Raw genomic sequence first — 17,085 nt, forward strand, 5'->3', positions numbered from 1 at the left:
TAATCACAAACAGTTTGAGGCAAAAAAACAGCAACATGGAAATGGAGTATTTAAACATTTCTGCATATGGGGGCCATAAATTACATAAATTGGGTATGACTGGAAAGCTGAGACTCCCCACTTTTTTTAAACTTGAGCTCACTGTATAAACTGAACTATTGTGACCTCTAGGATAATCACAGCCTCATGGACCGTTACAACCATAAACTAGAGACCTAGGTATACTGACAATAAGAAGGTTTCTGAGCACTTTACACAACCAAGTGCTCCCAATCCAAACGCCCAAAAAAAAGCAATTCTTGTAGAAGTCTCTAAATGTCAAATGGTTTTGATCCCAAATCAAAGCATGGATTCTTCTATGGAGCTCCTCCATGTCTTGGTGCCTAATGTGGTATTTGGTTGGACCATTTTTCTGAATTCTCAAGTCGTAAAAAAAACTGTTAAATTGTGCATCAATTCTGCGTAACAAATGGTATCAACCCAAAAAATGCTGCAACTACTTATGAAACATTAGTGCGCTTGAGAATGGCTTTCATATATTTAAATCTTAATGTACTAAGCCCATATGAACATATACATATATGTATATACATATATATGTATATATATATCATATATTTTTCCTATTTTAGTTATCTGTTCAAAGCATGAAACAGTTGCAGCATAGCCATTACATCTTTACAAACAGAATGAAATAGAAAATAAATAAATGAGTCAATAAAATGAAAAAAATATTTATAATATGTATTTATTTACAATTTATTTAAATATTATTTCTTTTATTACTGTTATTGAATTCATCATTAATCAAAATAATCAATTTTCAGCTCTGCATGAGTTTCCAGAAGAATATTCCAGGAATATTATGACCTTATGGAGGAATGACAGTGGGAGTAAATTATGAGAACTGGCTCTGGTAAAACACTCCATTTACAACGTTGATAGCATGATGTATAATAAATAAATAAATAATAAATTAGCTGGTGGATAGAAATATAACGTGGCTTTTTTGTGTGTGTTTATTTATATCCTGCTATTCAGCATATAGAGTTTCCCACCATCATAGTCGACTTTATAATAAGATAAGGATATGTCCCAGAGGACATGTGGAGCCCTCCTTCTTCACCATCATTAGCTACTGTACCCGCACAACACTCTTTCTGTGGTTTCTCATCCGTACTGAGAGGGCGTTGGAGGGACTCGTTACCTTGGAGAGCAGAAATCCCCCACAGCACAAGGTAACTTGTGACTCTCCGGGTTTATTGTGCGTAGCTCTGAGCGTGGGCAGCAGCTTTACAACCATCGTTTGTGTCAGGCCATTTCTTGTAAATACCCGCAGTTAGGAGAAAAAAACTTCCGGAATGGGCTGTCCTGCTGAAGCTTCAACACACTCATTGGTCAGAGGGAGGTAGCGTTGTCAAATCATCTCCCAGCTATTTCATTCATAACACGGAGCACGATAAACTTGATAGGCATGTGTCCGGGACAACTCACTTGATTAAATCTGACAGTGAGCCATCTATCAACATCTCAGGATATCACTCACAAGGCCAAGAAATCAGCTGCTCATCAAACTGTAAGTGCGTAAACTTTTCATTTATAATCTGAAATAGTATGTATACGTTTTGCCTTGATTAAAGATACATTATAATAATATGAGATAAATGTAATTAGTAAACCTAATATTTTTAAATACTATAATGAGTTATCCTACATATTTAGGTACAAGAACAATCCCCCAAACAACTTTTCTCCATCAAGATGTCAAACACGGGAGGTCGGAGACTGAAGCAGTGGCTGGTGGAGCAGATCCAGAGCGGACAGTACTCTGGACTGCAGTGGGAGGATGACAGCCACACTATGTTCCGAATTCCGTGGAAACACGCCGGGAAACAGGATTACAACCAAGAAGTAGACGCATCCATTTTTAAGGTTTGACAGCACTCTCGTGTAGTCCCATCGATACATTACTGTAGTAGATGGAGTTTTGGTTTTACGCGGAGCGCTGCGCGTAAAACCAAAACTTATCATGGGCTTCTTCAAGTCTAGTTCATTTGTGACCTAGTGGAAAATCTCATATAGACCTTTAAATGTCATTGTTATCGTTTGTTTATAGCGTATGAAGCATAACTTTAACAAAAAAACAATACATGTATTTATTTTTTTAATAACGCTATAGCCGAGTAAAGCATCAATGCTATTTCCACACTAAAATTGTAAATGTTATATTGACAACAATTAAATCATATTTCCTTTTATTCTTTCTAATAATTCTAATTCTATTACACATTTTCCTGAAGAATTAACTTTCATCCGGTAAAATTCCATCTTTGTATTTGTTTTGTCCCTTCACAGGCCTGGGCTGTCTTTAAAGGCAAGTTTAAGGAGGGCGACAAGGCTGAGCCTGCAACATGGAAGACCAGACTCCGCTGTGCCCTGAATAAGAGCCCTGACTTTGAGGAGGTGACAGAAAGGTCGCAGCTGGACATCTCTGAGCCCTATAAAGTCTACCGCATTGTACCTGAGGAAGAGCAGAAGAGTGAGTTTATTACCAAATTGATGACCTTTGACGATGTTTTTTTCCCAAAATGTTCTCAGTGCAATGCATGTTCCAGGATCAAAATCATCCATGGATACCTCCATGTAATAATTATGAATCGTGAAAATAAGTTACATGTTGGTAACATGAACACAGTCATAATGTATTCTTCTTTCACTTACAGATGGCAAAAGCTCAGTGATGCCCATGGCAGCTACCAACAGCTCTGGTGATATCACTGACATGGACTGCAGCCCTGCAGAGATAGAGGAGTTCATTAAAGAGGTGAGACTTTAAACAACTTTTACCCCCCCCCCCCCCACACACACACACACACACACATACACACAAACACACACATTACCACACTGTTGCATCTGACACTTGTTGCACCGAGCATGCCCACGCTCCCTCTTAGTCTGCATGACTTTGAAGTGTACAAAGGTGCTTTGTTGTCAACAGCTCAACGTTGTTGTCTTTTTGCAGGAGGAAGGCTGTAGCATCCAGACCAGTCCCGAGTACTGGTCCCAAGGCAGCATCAATGGTAAAACAACCTTTTCTACCACTTTACAGTACAACACATACATACCCCTCTGACTAAGCTGTTCACAGTTCAGGCAGCATTGTGGTTAGAAGCCTGTCCAGGCATTTCTCTGCCTTTTGTCTCACTTCTCAAGGACTGTTCCGTCTTCATATGAGCGTTAATGTCTTTGAAAATAACCACAGTGGAAAGCTTAATGACACGTCCCTGTGATTGTGGGTGCTAAATAGAGGTTTTATTCTGTTGAATTCTGCAATGGAAGAATTGACTAATATCCTGTTGAACTTTGCTGACTTAGAGGATTATTTCTTTTGAGATTGTGCTGGAGAAATGGTATTTCTGATGATTCAGCAAAATAATGACATGACAATGTGGTCATGTCCAATGTGGTAATAACTCATCTCCTCCTCCTGTATTTCACAGCTTTTGCTCTGCCTCAGGACCCTTTGCCGTCAGGCAATCTCAGTTCAGGTGATTATTTGTTTTAACCATAAAAGCGTCATAAGAACATCAGATCTATAGTTAAGCCTTAATAATAATAACACAAGTAGATTACAACATGCAGGCCACATGCATTCAGTCATTGTTTTTATTTGCAAAGCTCACTAAATGTTCTCTTCTCCAGCTTTCTCCCAGATGTTGATCAGTTTCTACTATGGAGGGAAGTTGATCCACACCACGCCGGTTAGTCATCCTGAAGGCTGCCGGATCTCCCCACAACAGCCACTGGGTCGTAGCGCCCTATACAGTTCAGACAGCATGCAGAATGTTCATTTTCCTCCTGCTGAACTCATCGAGTATGACCGCCAGCGCCATGTCACACGCAAGCTCCTGGGCCACCTGGAGAGAGGTGTGCTGGTCCGTGCCAACCAAGAGGGCATCTTCATCAAACGGCTGTGCCAGAGCCGTGTCTTCTGGAGCGGGCTGGGTGAAGTGGGCTCACAATACAGCTCCATGCCTTGTAAACTTGAGAGGGATGCTGTAGTCAAGATTTTTGACACAGGGAAGTTTCTTCAAGGTGAGCCTTTTACGTGTATTTGAAAGCCCAGAGGAGTCAAAATCAATGAAAAACAAATGCATTTCTCACCAAAGCTTAAAGCAAGCAACATCATAATAGACATGACTTGCAAAGATTGTCTAAACAGCTGTTCACATACTTTGTTCATTCCAGCTCTACAGCTGTACCAGGAGGGTCAGTTTCCTGCTCCTGATCCTACAGTGACTTTGTGTTTTGGAGAAGAGCTCTATGATCTCAGCAATGCCAAGAGCAAACTCATAATTGTGCAGGTGAGGCCCATGAAGTCACAACAAGTGTCTCATTCAAACATTTTACTGATTGAGCAACATGAGTCTTTTTCAACCTAAAAATTGGATTGAATGTTAGATGCTGTTGACAATGAAAGCACATATTTCTGTTCCCAATGGTAGATCACTATGGTGAACTGCCAACACCTGCTGGAGGCAGTGAACGTGCGGCGCCCCCCGCTTTACTGCAACAACCCAAGCCTGGAGATGTCTGATAATGTGGCCAGTGACCAGATGGCCCGCATCTACCAGGACTTGTGCAGCTACAGTGCCCCCCAGAGGTCAGCATGCTACAGGGACAACATGCCAATCACTGCATGAACTATAAGCAGCAACACGTCTGCCAGATGCTCTTCGGCATCTACCGGACTGAATGTACAACATATTAGGGACATTCCTTAGTTTTCTGACATGCATTCAGGTGAAAGCCAGTATCACAAATAATATAGACTTTTTGAATTTATACTAATCACAGTGTAGACATAAATATAAGGGTGAGCAAATCTCTTACAGTAGGACTTTTAAGCTAAAACTCAATATTAAGATGTCCCTAATATTTTGTATATCAGAAATGTATATATTTTTTGATGTACAGTGCTTACATAAACTGAAATTCTCAAATTCTGCTTTTTTATTGTAAGATTGTGATCATCCATCTCAAGAGAAAAAAAGCTTTTTTTTGTTAAACACAACTCAAGTGTTGCAATGCCTTCAGAACAGATTCATTCTGGTAACATATATATCTGTAAGGCCTCTTACTCAAAGCCTTGTTACAGCATGACAACAGTTTGATAGATGCAATTTAGTTCTCAATTCATTTTATTTTTCATATGCAATATCCTTTTTGTTTTTGCAGTTGAGTTGCTTCCTTGTGTGATGACCGTTTTTAATTAACAGACCAAATTGATATTTTGTCATATATTTTTCTATTTCTTACAGTAAATAAAAAGAAAATCTTAATATCAGTGGGTAAAATATTGCATGGATGCAATGTTACATTATATTAGAGAGATTGATAGGTTTTACTATCAGACTGTTTTTTATAAATTGCATTTCTAGTAAAGTTTGTATTGAACTACTACTAACTGTGTTTCATTTCATTTTTTTTGTTGAATTATTACAGAAGTGACCTATACAAACGTGTATAGTAGCCGCTTAATTGGGTCAATAAATGTCATCGTGTTAAATGTGCATATAGCTCAGGGTTTTTCAGAGTCTGAGACCGTGGGCCTCTCTCAGACAAAGGTCTGCTTCCCATTTTTACTATCCAGGCAGCCATTTCAACCATTTGATTTATCTTTACAGTATTACAATCAGTATGTGCAAGTGCAACTATAACCTTGGCTCTATATACTCTGTTACTGCATAAACACCAACAAGGATAACATAACTTTGACAACTTTTGAAAAGTAAACCTGACATGGATTACCTACCTAATGGGAGGCTCTGCAACTTGAAATCCCCCAAGTGAAGTAAATACAAACCATTGGTGCATTTCAGGTATTATTTTCTGTATGCTTGTTTCAATGCTCAAATGACTTTATCATGCATGATGGATGAACCATTCAAATGCACAATAGTGTTTAGTGCCTGCACCATTAGATCAAGCAGAAACATTTAGATACCTGGTGCATAATTTCAACCACATTTCTCCTTAATTGAGTCCAGCTCATTAAGAATCTTGATAGATATCGGATCTAGATTAGAATTTGAAATGTGACTCTTGTGGTCTGAACAATGCTTGGCTGCACGCAATACATGTATCTGTACGGTTGAAGAGGTTGAAGCAAATTTCACATGAATCTACAATTTCTGCAAACATGAACAATTATGATGTGAACTTCACATAATCTGGGACAAATGAGGAAATACTAAAGATTAAAATGAAAAATGTAGTTAAAAAAAGAGTCTTATCACACGATCAGGGAAGTCTTCATTAAAAAGGCATCCAGTTCTTTTGTGACAACAACAAAGCACTTCACGGTTCAGAGGAAACACCACTATTGTCATGAATACATACTGTTTATTACTCCGGCTCAGGAATGATGAAACTAAAACACTGTATGAAACTAAAAGAAGGATCTACTGCCTACAGCGGGGAAACTCTCGGACCCGGCTGAGTAACAGAGAAAGGACAGGAAGAGAGATGACCAACTGAAGCCAAGTGATTCACAATGAGACACCGACATCCCTTGTTGTTCTCCTGTCTCACGCAGTTGGTCATTAAAGACCAGGGGACAAATGACTTGTGTCATCTCATACGTCAAACTGGCTGTTTAGTGGCAATATTGGCTGGGTGGTGCCCACAACATTTTTGGAGTAAGCATTATGTACACACGCACACACACACACACACACACACAAAACAGCCACAAAGAAACATTTTCAGTTCCAGGCCTGGGTTTCTAATGGCCATTATAAATGCTGCCACGTATACTGCACAAATATCACTATAAATTCAAACCAAAAGACAGCATGGCTCTCTGTGGAAATTGCCTGAATAACTAAAGCTTGAAATAAATATATACTAATGTAAGGTTTTCTTTGTAAACAAAAAAAAAATCGCCAAAATAAATGCAATAAATGTATACTAACAAAAAATGAGGTGAAAATTAATGTAAGGTCTCTTGAATAAAAAAATAATACAACTTGTAGCCTAATACGACACTTTAGTTGTCCATACACATACTTTTTAAGACAGACTTTTTAAACTATTAAAAAAAAGGTTTGCTGTGTGACTCATAGATCACATAGTGAAAGAAGTCATGTGCTTTTCATATGACATCTCTGGATAAAACCTTTCACTTAAATTAGAATATTCAATCAATGGTTCACTGAATAAAAACACAGGTGGAATGTTGTCGCTCTGTGTGTGTTTGTGTGTGTGTGTGTGTGCGTGTGTATGGTGTGGGCACGCATGTGTGGTTGTCTATATGGGGGAGTTCTGTCTAAGTTCCACAGAACAGGAACTTACTTCAAAAACTGTCACAGGAAACTGATGCTACCCCCACACCCCAAATAGAATGTCTAAGGCTACGTTACAATAATGTATTTATGATACACGTATAAACCGATAATCAGGGATATAACGACTGTATTTGTGATCTTGGAATCAAAGCCTTGTATAATATCTGGGTACAAATGTTAGTTTGAACAAAATATGTATAACAAGAAAACTGGATCATTTGAATATAGAAAGTTTAGGTGAATAATATTCAGAGTGAATAATTCTGTTTTGGGTTCATTTCGTTTTACAGTTTTATTCTGTGTTGTACTAAAAAATATGTTTGTCTAAGTCTGTCTCATTATTTTAAATTTTTGTTCCAGTGTTGATCACTTTGCTATTCTGTTTTGAAAATCATCATGACTGATAGTAGTAGTGAAGCATATGGTCCTCCTGCTAAGCTTACCTGCCTGTGGTAGCTAGTAGAGTACACAATCTCGGAATCCATTGGCTATCTGTCATCTATCTGATGACAATTAAGCCTCTGGGGGCAACAGCTAATATTTCCGGCTTTCCTGTGCAGCCAGCAGATATCTGGGCAAGACTAAGAAAAAGCCAATAAAAAGCTAAATTGTCGATGGGTTCAATGATTGCATTTTGGCCAATGCGTTTCGCCTCTTTTGCTCTCCACACGGACTGTTTACCTGCATGCAACCAAAGCATGCTCAAACGTGATTGGTAAACACTACTCGAACTACAAATGGAAACAAGACTGCTTCTAGTACCCAAAACTTGTCTCGTTTCCTACAAATTCTACATTTCTCTGCAGAATCTCTTTATAGCGACCATACACATGGATCTGATACTGAATGAAACACATACCAACAACTATGGAAAAGGGGAAACAACAACAAAGAGACACAAAATGACTACAAAGAGGCACAAAATGACTACAAAGAGAGGTTAAACAACTATAAAGTGTCTTGTTCCCATGTAGGAAAGGTAGTGGGGCCTTTTGCATATATGTGCCCATTGTCTCATAAGCCGCCCATGACTGTACATTGATTTAACTCTCAGCAAGAATGTATGTGTTTTTTGTTTTTTTTTAATATTTCAGTCTGTTCTTTTCGGTGTAAATGTATAAATGTAAATCAAATGTTTTTGCCAATGTTTTGGCTATTTATCTTATCAGACATATCACAAGGATGTTCCAGACAAAATGGTATAGTCATACCAGAGGATTAAATTGCTGTAGGCCTACTTCTTTCTGTTAAGGACATTATTGCATATGTTTTTCTCCTGGTCAAACACAGGGTGCAGCTGTGAATGTGTCTGAGAGACAGTAAAATCTCAACAGACACACGAAGGACTGGAGGAGGAAACATTTTTAGAGTACTTTTTTTTCTGTTGCTCAGTTTATTGGAAACTACTATAGTTATACTTATGTCAGATTTTTTAAAGTACCACTTTCAAAGTATAGTATTGCGTTATTGACAATTTTACTTAAGAGGACAATTCGACTTTTTCCCCCACCTCTGTGGGTAGTGCAGAAGGAAGAGAAGAAGACACATGTTTGCCTGTATTTCTGCTAACAGAGTCTCTTTTCTGTCACATTTCCAGTGTCTGCAATGTGGTTCTCTTTGTATTGCAACATCTCTTTGTGGCGTCTGAGGCTTCCCACAATAAATCATTAGAGACGAGTGACAAACAGAACTGATGTTGCCAGCATACGTAACCATGGCCATTTGCTCCATAACATTTCAATATACTGTGTTGTACAGTAGCCGCTTAAAGGAAGCAGTACCTATTTTGTGAAAAGCAGCGCTTCAAGGAAATCAAGCAAAAAGGAGAATAACTGCAAAATGAGATTAAAGGAATTACATTGTCTATTTTTGTTGTTTCCGGATTTGTCTGTATTGCTGACTCCTCAGTACCGGAGTTTGGCTGCAGGCTCAGCACTGACCTTTCAGTTGAGCTGCTGTTGTTTTCCACCGCATGGATCAGCTTGAATTTAGCATGAACAATCACAAGTTCTAGCATTTAAAATGGCTTCATCAAACACGTTGTTTTCTTGGGTTGTTATAAATATTTTGTCAAGCTAAAAAAAAGTCAGTTATGTTATGACTGTAGCCTAATTACAGGCCTCATTCATGTTGTGCCAGGTGAGCCAGACAAAACGTATGCAAAAAATCGCTGTGGAGGGACGTTGTGATTACCATGAACAGGTTGTGTTGTGCAAGCGGCAGTGTTGAAGGCGTTGGTGGTGTCTCTGGGGAGAATGCTGGTTTAGAATCAGTGTGGGGTGAGATGAGAATAGGCATCCAGAGAGGAACTGGGAGAGCACTGAGGACGCCATGAGTGGAGAGACAGGTGGACGGGGAGACCACATCCTGGGACGCAGGGAGAAAGCCACCTAACCGCACACACATAGCCTAAACACACACACACACACACACACACACACACACACACACACACACACACACACACACACACACACACACACACACACACACACACACACCATGGTAGCCACTGATCAAAGATCATATCCCCTACTCAGTATCAGTTCATGTCCTTTAAACCAAAAAGCCTCGTACCTACGGATGTTTTTTTCAGAGTTAAACTGTTCATAATCTCGAATGCAGAGCTGTAAAAACTGCTTAAAAGTATTTATGTACAGTATATGAGTACTCTTATATACTCAGATACTGTACTGTAAATAATCTTTTTAATTAACATCTATATTGAAGACAACAAGACAGATATACTGATTTGTGCAAAAACGGAAATTGTGTGAGGCAGCAGGAAAGATTCTCATGTAAAAGTGAAGATAAGGAAGTATGCTGATTTACGGGAAATCAAAATATCAAACAACAAAATTCTCTTATATATCAACAACCTTCCTTCGATGGACACAGTTTTAAAGGGCAAATACACTCGTTATCAAAATGCATACATGTTATTCCTATGGTCTAAGACAATAAAAAAAAAAAAATTAAACAAGAACAAATCTCCTAACTCTAACCCAAATCCAAAATCTAGAGTGCTACAACTCAAATGGTGATGTCATGAAGTATAAAGTGTGGAGTTGCTCCGTAGACACTGAATTAGGAGATGTTATAGATGATACTGAGCGCACCACGGGGAACGTTCTGAGTATATGGGGACATTTTCTGTTTCACAGTTGACAACACTGCAATAGAATAAAGCTAATAGCTCAAAAGAAAACAAACAAAATCAGTCCCTGATTCATTGTCTATGGGGTAGACTTTATACATGATGACATCGCATGTTTGAGACAGTAGCTCATGTTCACAAATATTGATTAAACTTTTCTAGGCTATGGTAATAACATATTGGAATTCTTAATTTAGATGGTGTTCCTCTTTAATGTGCTAAAGACCTCGCAAACACACAGGATAATAGGGCAAAGGTTATCTTTGTACCTATTGTGAGCAACTTTTAATTTGAGTCAGTCCCATATGCCAACAGCTAACATGTATCAAGTTCAAAATAAACACAGGTCAAATCAGTAAATACAGTAGATTACGTTATAATGTATGGCTAAACTACATGTAAAATCTGTTAGTGTACAAAATCTAAAGTGACCACAGGCCTGTATTCAAAGTCATTTCAAAGAAGCAGAATAGGTACATTGTTTGTGCATAAGTGGGTGAGGCGACAGCTGAGAATTGCATCAGTCTCTATCCTGGTTGCTGCACTCTTTGAGAAGAGTGATCCTTGACCGCCTGATCTGTCTCTGGACAGGAAACACAGGAAGAGCTCACAACTTCTCCCCTAAAAAGAGGAACAGTCAACACAGAGGCCAGCTGTCGAAAAAGATTTAGACAATTTAAGCCACCAAACTTTGGTTTATGGGAATTAAATATGAATAGGAGGGAACAGTTGTTCAGTGCAGCAAGGCCGTTATCACCTATTTAACATTGCGTGGGGACCATTTTCAATGTACGCCTTCTGTGATCAACCCTAAAGGAGCGTCTTGGGGGGGTTAGGGACAGGGAACATTACGGGAAAAAATCCTAGATGATTTAAGTAATGTTACATGAAATTGTTCGCTAATCATGTTTAACATTACAAGGCCTACTCACATGCTTCTTGATCAGGTCTAAACAGTTGAGGTCTGTGTGTGTCTTAATATGGATTTTTTAAATTCTATTGATGAAAAGACACCTTGTACTGCTTGAAAAACCGATGCATATAAAGTCATCCCAATAGACCTCTTCATGTTTTCACAGCTCTGGACCTTGTTCAGCTTGAGATCAGGATAATGAGACCTAAACAAGTCCCTAAACTGTTTGATTTTTAAAATGTAGATGTAGATTTACACGTTAACAAAGTCCAATAGTTATTTTGTCATGCTTTCCCAGAAGGTGTCCTTTCTCACTCACCTCCTCAAACTCCCGTCTTTAATGAACAGGGACAGTATAGTGTTGGACATTGATTGTACCGACACACACCAGCACCACTTGGACAAACCATATGCAGAACTACAGTACACCTAGAACCTGTGGTGATAATAATTATAACTGGTTAAGTTTATTTATTTTTTGCTAAGGATTGTTTCTAGGAGGGCAGTGTATTGGTGCATGTTTTTTCCATCAATATATGGAATATATTATATAAATTAATATTATAATTACTGCCTTGCCTTGGAAGTTAGAACTAAAATATGTGCATGGCAGAATTCTGTTTCATATTCATGAAAAACAAAACTTATCAGTTAAGAAGGTGATGTATGTCTAGGTGGAGGGGAAGAACAGGGTGGAGTGACAGTCCCTGGGGTACCAGAGGCAGAGGAGCATGAGAGCTGTATTGACATGCAGCTCACAGCTCAGTGCTTGCTGTGTGTTTGTGTGTGAGTGTGTGTGTGTGTGTGTGTGTGTGTGTGTACATGCAAAGCACAGAGCTGACGGGATGTGGCCAGAAAGGTGATAGTTATGAAGTAACAGAAAGATACCTGAGAAAAGGAATGTCTCAATATTAGAAATTTACATTTTTTGAAAAAAATAAATGTATGCTGAATATATATGTTTAAAAAAATACCTTTTGAAAATGGCAGAGAGAAATATTAAACAAAAAAAGATCTCATCAGCACCAAAGTATATAGCAGATCTTGTTATTTTTTCGACACTACCTAAATAATTGTTTGTATTTTTTTTGTGGGCTATAACATCTGGTTGATGAAATGCAACTCCATTATTGATTGAGGAAGAGGATTTTCGTGGTTTTGTATCAGTCACATTGATTACACAACCTCTTTCTGAGTAAGAAGCACACATTAGACAGGCAGCAGGTGCTACTGGGATAGAGATTATTTAAAGTTGCTCTAAAATGGTTCCAGTACAGCTGAAGGTGACTGTGAGCCAAGCTGTGTGCCGACCACAAGCCATATAGAAAGTACAGAGACAGTACATACTTCCTTCTTAAATACCAGAATCCAAAGATGACCATCACGAGGCCGAGGTGGAATTACCTGTCAGCATGGTGCTAATATCATCTAGTGAATGTATCCAGTTCATTTCATTTGGAAACTGTGGTAGGTATACTGTGTCATCCTGGATTTATAGATTGTGCTACAGTGAACAGATACAGAAATGCATGTTTGACAAAAATCTGGATTGCTAGAGGGAAACTGAAACTTGGAGAAATTGTTAACAATTTGCATGTTTAAAAGCAGCTATCTGATGAGAGGTTAACATGTATTTTTATCACAAGATTTGCATGTTACCATTCTCTGCTCTGTTCCATGGAAGGAGACAAACTGTATAAGCCCCCCCGGGGAGCACTGAACCGGAAATTCTATTAACCGTGATGGTTTGCACAGTTTACAATTTACATCAATAGAGAGTGCACACTGGAAAGTCCTGCTTATGTAACTCAGGGCAAAAAGTAAGGCTTGTGTCATAAGGGTGCTCAAAGGACTGAGAAGGAGACAGTGAAACTGATAAAAAAAAAGAGGAAGCAGTTTGTTGTTGGAGGATGAACTGTTGTCAAAAGATATATCAATTGTAATATCTTTTTCGCTTTTTATTGTGTTTTTGCTCAAAGATGTTAGCAAAGAATGAACGACAACATGGACAAACTACACTAAGGTACATTAAGGTACTACAGCTTTGTGTTGCCATCTAGTGGCGATATAAAACCAAAGATCATCCACACACTACATTTCTTCGCATGCATTTGGATAAAAAGGTTAGAATAAAGCGCAAAGCTCTGAAATGTACGCAATGTATTTTGAACCACATGCGTGTAACATAAAAGCTTCTATTCAATTCAAAGAAAAGTACTAAACTATTCATCATTGAATATCTAAATAAAGTTTAATCGTTTTTTTCTCTCACTGCATACCATATTTTTATAATTATATATATATATATATATTATATATATATATATATATATATATATATATACATATAATATAATATATATATGTATATAAATATATATTATAATTATTTTATGACTTTTTGTTTGAACACTTTCGGTTCAAAATTTAAGATGTCCTAGATATTTTTTCACTGACTTAAATTAGTAGAAATCACAGAGTTCATAATTTTAGTTGTGGCATGGAAAGCTGCCTCTATTTTCAAACATATTTTCCTATTTTTCATCCTCAAATGCTGCATCCACTGTTAACAAACTTGGCCTGGCTCTACTTGCCCATCTTGATGGACGCTACAGTTAATTCCATTCCCTCATTTTCCAAAGTGATTCCTTGAGGAAAAGCAGATCCTATCTATCTTTGCGCTTTCTGGGCAAATTGTTTATTTGTTATTTCTGCTACATTAAAAACTTAGAGAGGCCATACACGTGACCACTGCAATTGCAGATATTCTCTTGCGATTGCCCTGCAGAATATTTTGCGCACAAACTTTATAGTTATTATAACATGATAATAACATTTATAAATGAAGCTCAAGAATGATATAAATCACAATTATTTTGCATTGTCTGCACCGCATAAATTCCATACAGCATCAATGTGACTTTATTATCAGAGATGTTGTGATTATTCAACTTGACATCTGTGCTCCCCTCTGTCTGTCCTGTCCGTTGTTATTTCAACAATTACTGCTGAGCATAAAGGAAAAGCAAACAGGAAAAAAAATAGATAAGAGGTTGTTGCTGTCAAAAGAGATTTAAGAGTCTCAATGGAGGTTATTAAGGGAAAGTTATTGGGGAAGGGCACACATTAACGAAGGTTGTTGTCTTGTGGAGGATACTGAATTCTGATCTTGTCTGGAAATCACATAAAACACACTCTGATACAGATACTCAGTATGTTTCAGGTTCAAGGTGACATATTATACCCATTTTCAGGTTCACACTTGTATTTGGGGTTTCACATTTGCGCTCTCTACATCTCTGCAACCTCATCGCAACTGGGAAATGACTGTAACAACCCTTTCTACCTCTATATAGTATAGTAATGACATCACAACCCTATGGAAGTCCTGACGACTCAGTTTGGGGACAGTTTGTGAATACAGGCTGTGTGCATTTCTCTGTGTTGATTGAGCGTTTTGATACTTTCTGAGTATTTATATAGCACCCTAGACCTGCTTTATAATTTTAGAGTACTCAAAAATCACACTTTTTTACAATATGGGACCTTTAAAGTTACTATGCTTATCCTTCTAAAGTTGTTCTTTGCTGTAAAAAATAGACTTTGTGTTAGTTACTGAATCTTAGTTGGCATTTCCCCCAAAAAGTGCAAAATGTAGACTTTTGGAAATGAATAGCTTTCATACCAGGGATAGTTTTGTGAGGTTTTAATAGTCTAAGGCTGCTCAACGTCTATTTAATGTGCTTTCGTGTCTTTTTCCGTTAACTTTAGTTTAATTAATGAGCCTCACAAGCAGATGGTGGGGAAGCCCTGTGCAGCTCCAAAGACGTCTTGAGTGTTTATGTGGCTTGTTTAGAAAGTCTTTTTTTATTACTAAGTCACTCAAGACATGACAGCGACTCTCTCTCTCCTTCTCTGTCACACACACACGCACACCAACACATTTCCAAGACTTTCCACATTGAGCCTAACGACGATCTCTACCTCATCTACACCCAATTACTCACCGACCCTAATTGAATACTTGGCAGAGAGCGCGGGTGGCGATGGCGTGCACCGAGCTAAGGAATCATCAGTCTTGGTCATTGACCCCATTAGGTAGCCTGAGTGACCTATGATGTCATTATGTAGTAAAGTGGAGGAAACTAATGGACAACATATTTCATAATGAAGATGCCGCTCACGCTTTCAATTTTTTTAGCACTGAATTTAGAGTCAAGTACTGGCTCCCACTTGTCCACACTTCATGGCTGTGCGAACAGCGTAGTTCAAGTTGTATTTTTGGACATGAAATTGAGAGAGTTCCTTCAAAGTTTGGGGATGTGAGAGTTTCCGTAGTGGTTTAAACAAGCATGTTTCCATGAGAGGGGGGCTTTTTTTCTTGTTTCTCACATGGACAGAGGTTGTCAGTTATACTTTGATGTTAAAAAAAGTGTGTGAATTCACAAATCAAGATGGTTGACCTTGAACCTTGCAAAGAGTTCACGCAAGGCCTTTTCCAGCGCAGAAAAAATCCCATTCAAACTCAACACTGGGTCATGTCCGTATCATCCTGTTGTCACATCCTCTGATGATGAAGAATGTGTGTACATGAGTTTTAATGTTTGACACATAAAAAAAAAAAACATGCTATATTTTTGGTTGTACCATAAAGGGCCTTAGTCCTCAGCCCGTAGAATTTAAAGACGGAACAGCTGTGGCTGAAGATTTACTACACCTCCCCTTAAGGCTCAGCCACGGCAGACAATCTCTCAGCCTCTTCATCGCATCCTGGATCCAGGGGAAAATGAGTGCGGAGCAGACGAGAGGACCTGGTCCGCCTTTAGCCTCTCCCAGGGGGTGAATTATGATTTCCCGAGTAAATATGAACCCAGGGAAACAGCCTGAGTGGTCATCCATCAGCCTGGGTGTCTGCATCCTCCTGAACAATGTGTGACCCCTGGGCGCAAAGAAGGTCAGAAGAGGGGTGACTTCCACCTTCATGCACATATACATATATAACAAACATACTCACACATCTCACAATACCCTGCCCTGCAGTAAGAAGACCCCAGATCACCCCCCCCCAAAAAAAAAAGAATCACACAAGATGACTGAATTTTTCAATCAAAACAACAAAAACGTTGTGCCCTTGTGATGTGACCCAACATATAGTAATGCCATCAACTGTTCACGCCGCAATTTTGAAGTTTTCATTCATTACATCTGGAGTTTTAGCACAGCGTATTACAGTGTAGTTCATATATTATAACAAAATATAGCTGCTTGATATAGGTAGACACAGTAATAATAGATGATAACCAGTTATATGGTCACCAAGTTTGATTCTTCATTCTAAAAGTGTGTACAGGTTTTTTAGCACCAAATCATCTCATGAAAATGTGTCCAGTAAAATTCTAGCGCAATTTGAATTATAGTGTGTTTTACTGTAATTGTTACCATACAAGTGTAGTAAACCAAAGTTATTTTTTAAAAATGACATTATTAAGAGTCAGACTAAAATAGTCAGAATATAATCTGCAATACATAAAACAAACCACAACCCTGTTTAATAAAGAGAAGATATGTATAAAGGTACAATTCACTGCTTTCTTTCTTTCTTTCTTTCTTTCTTTCTTTCTTTCTTTCTCTCTTTCTTTCTTTCTTTCTTTCTTTCTTTCTTT

The 17,085-nt window shown here is 38.3% G+C and overlaps 1 protein-coding gene across 2 annotated transcripts; it reads left to right on the forward strand.

Annotated features, from left to right (window-relative positions):
• Window positions 1-1,488: 1,488 nt before the first annotated feature.
• irf8 (interferon regulatory factor 8) lies at window positions 1,489-5,383 on the forward strand. 2 transcript variants are annotated; one of them, XM_083916449.1, is made up of 9 exons: window positions 1,489-1,576; window positions 1,723-1,932; window positions 2,356-2,539; window positions 2,724-2,824; window positions 3,026-3,083; window positions 3,504-3,551; window positions 3,706-4,098; window positions 4,252-4,367; window positions 4,509-5,383. In XM_083916449.1, the coding sequence occupies exons 2-9, from the start codon at window positions 1,762-1,764 to the stop codon at window positions 4,704-4,706; spliced, it is 1,269 nt and encodes a 422-aa protein (XP_083772575.1). In that variant the 5' UTR covers window positions 1,489-1,576; window positions 1,723-1,761; the 3' UTR covers window positions 4,707-5,383. The 2 variants fall into 2 exon arrangements, with proteins under 2 accessions (XP_083772575.1, XP_083772576.1); XM_083916450.1 differs by having other exon boundaries at window positions 1,544-1,580.
• Window positions 5,384-17,085: the final 11,702 nt, after the last annotated feature.

The sequence above is a fragment of the Echiichthys vipera genome, assembly GCF_963691815.1.
Source record: "Echiichthys vipera genome assembly, chromosome: 1".
Lineage (NCBI taxonomy): Eukaryota > Metazoa > Chordata > Actinopteri > Perciformes > Trachinidae > Echiichthys > Echiichthys vipera.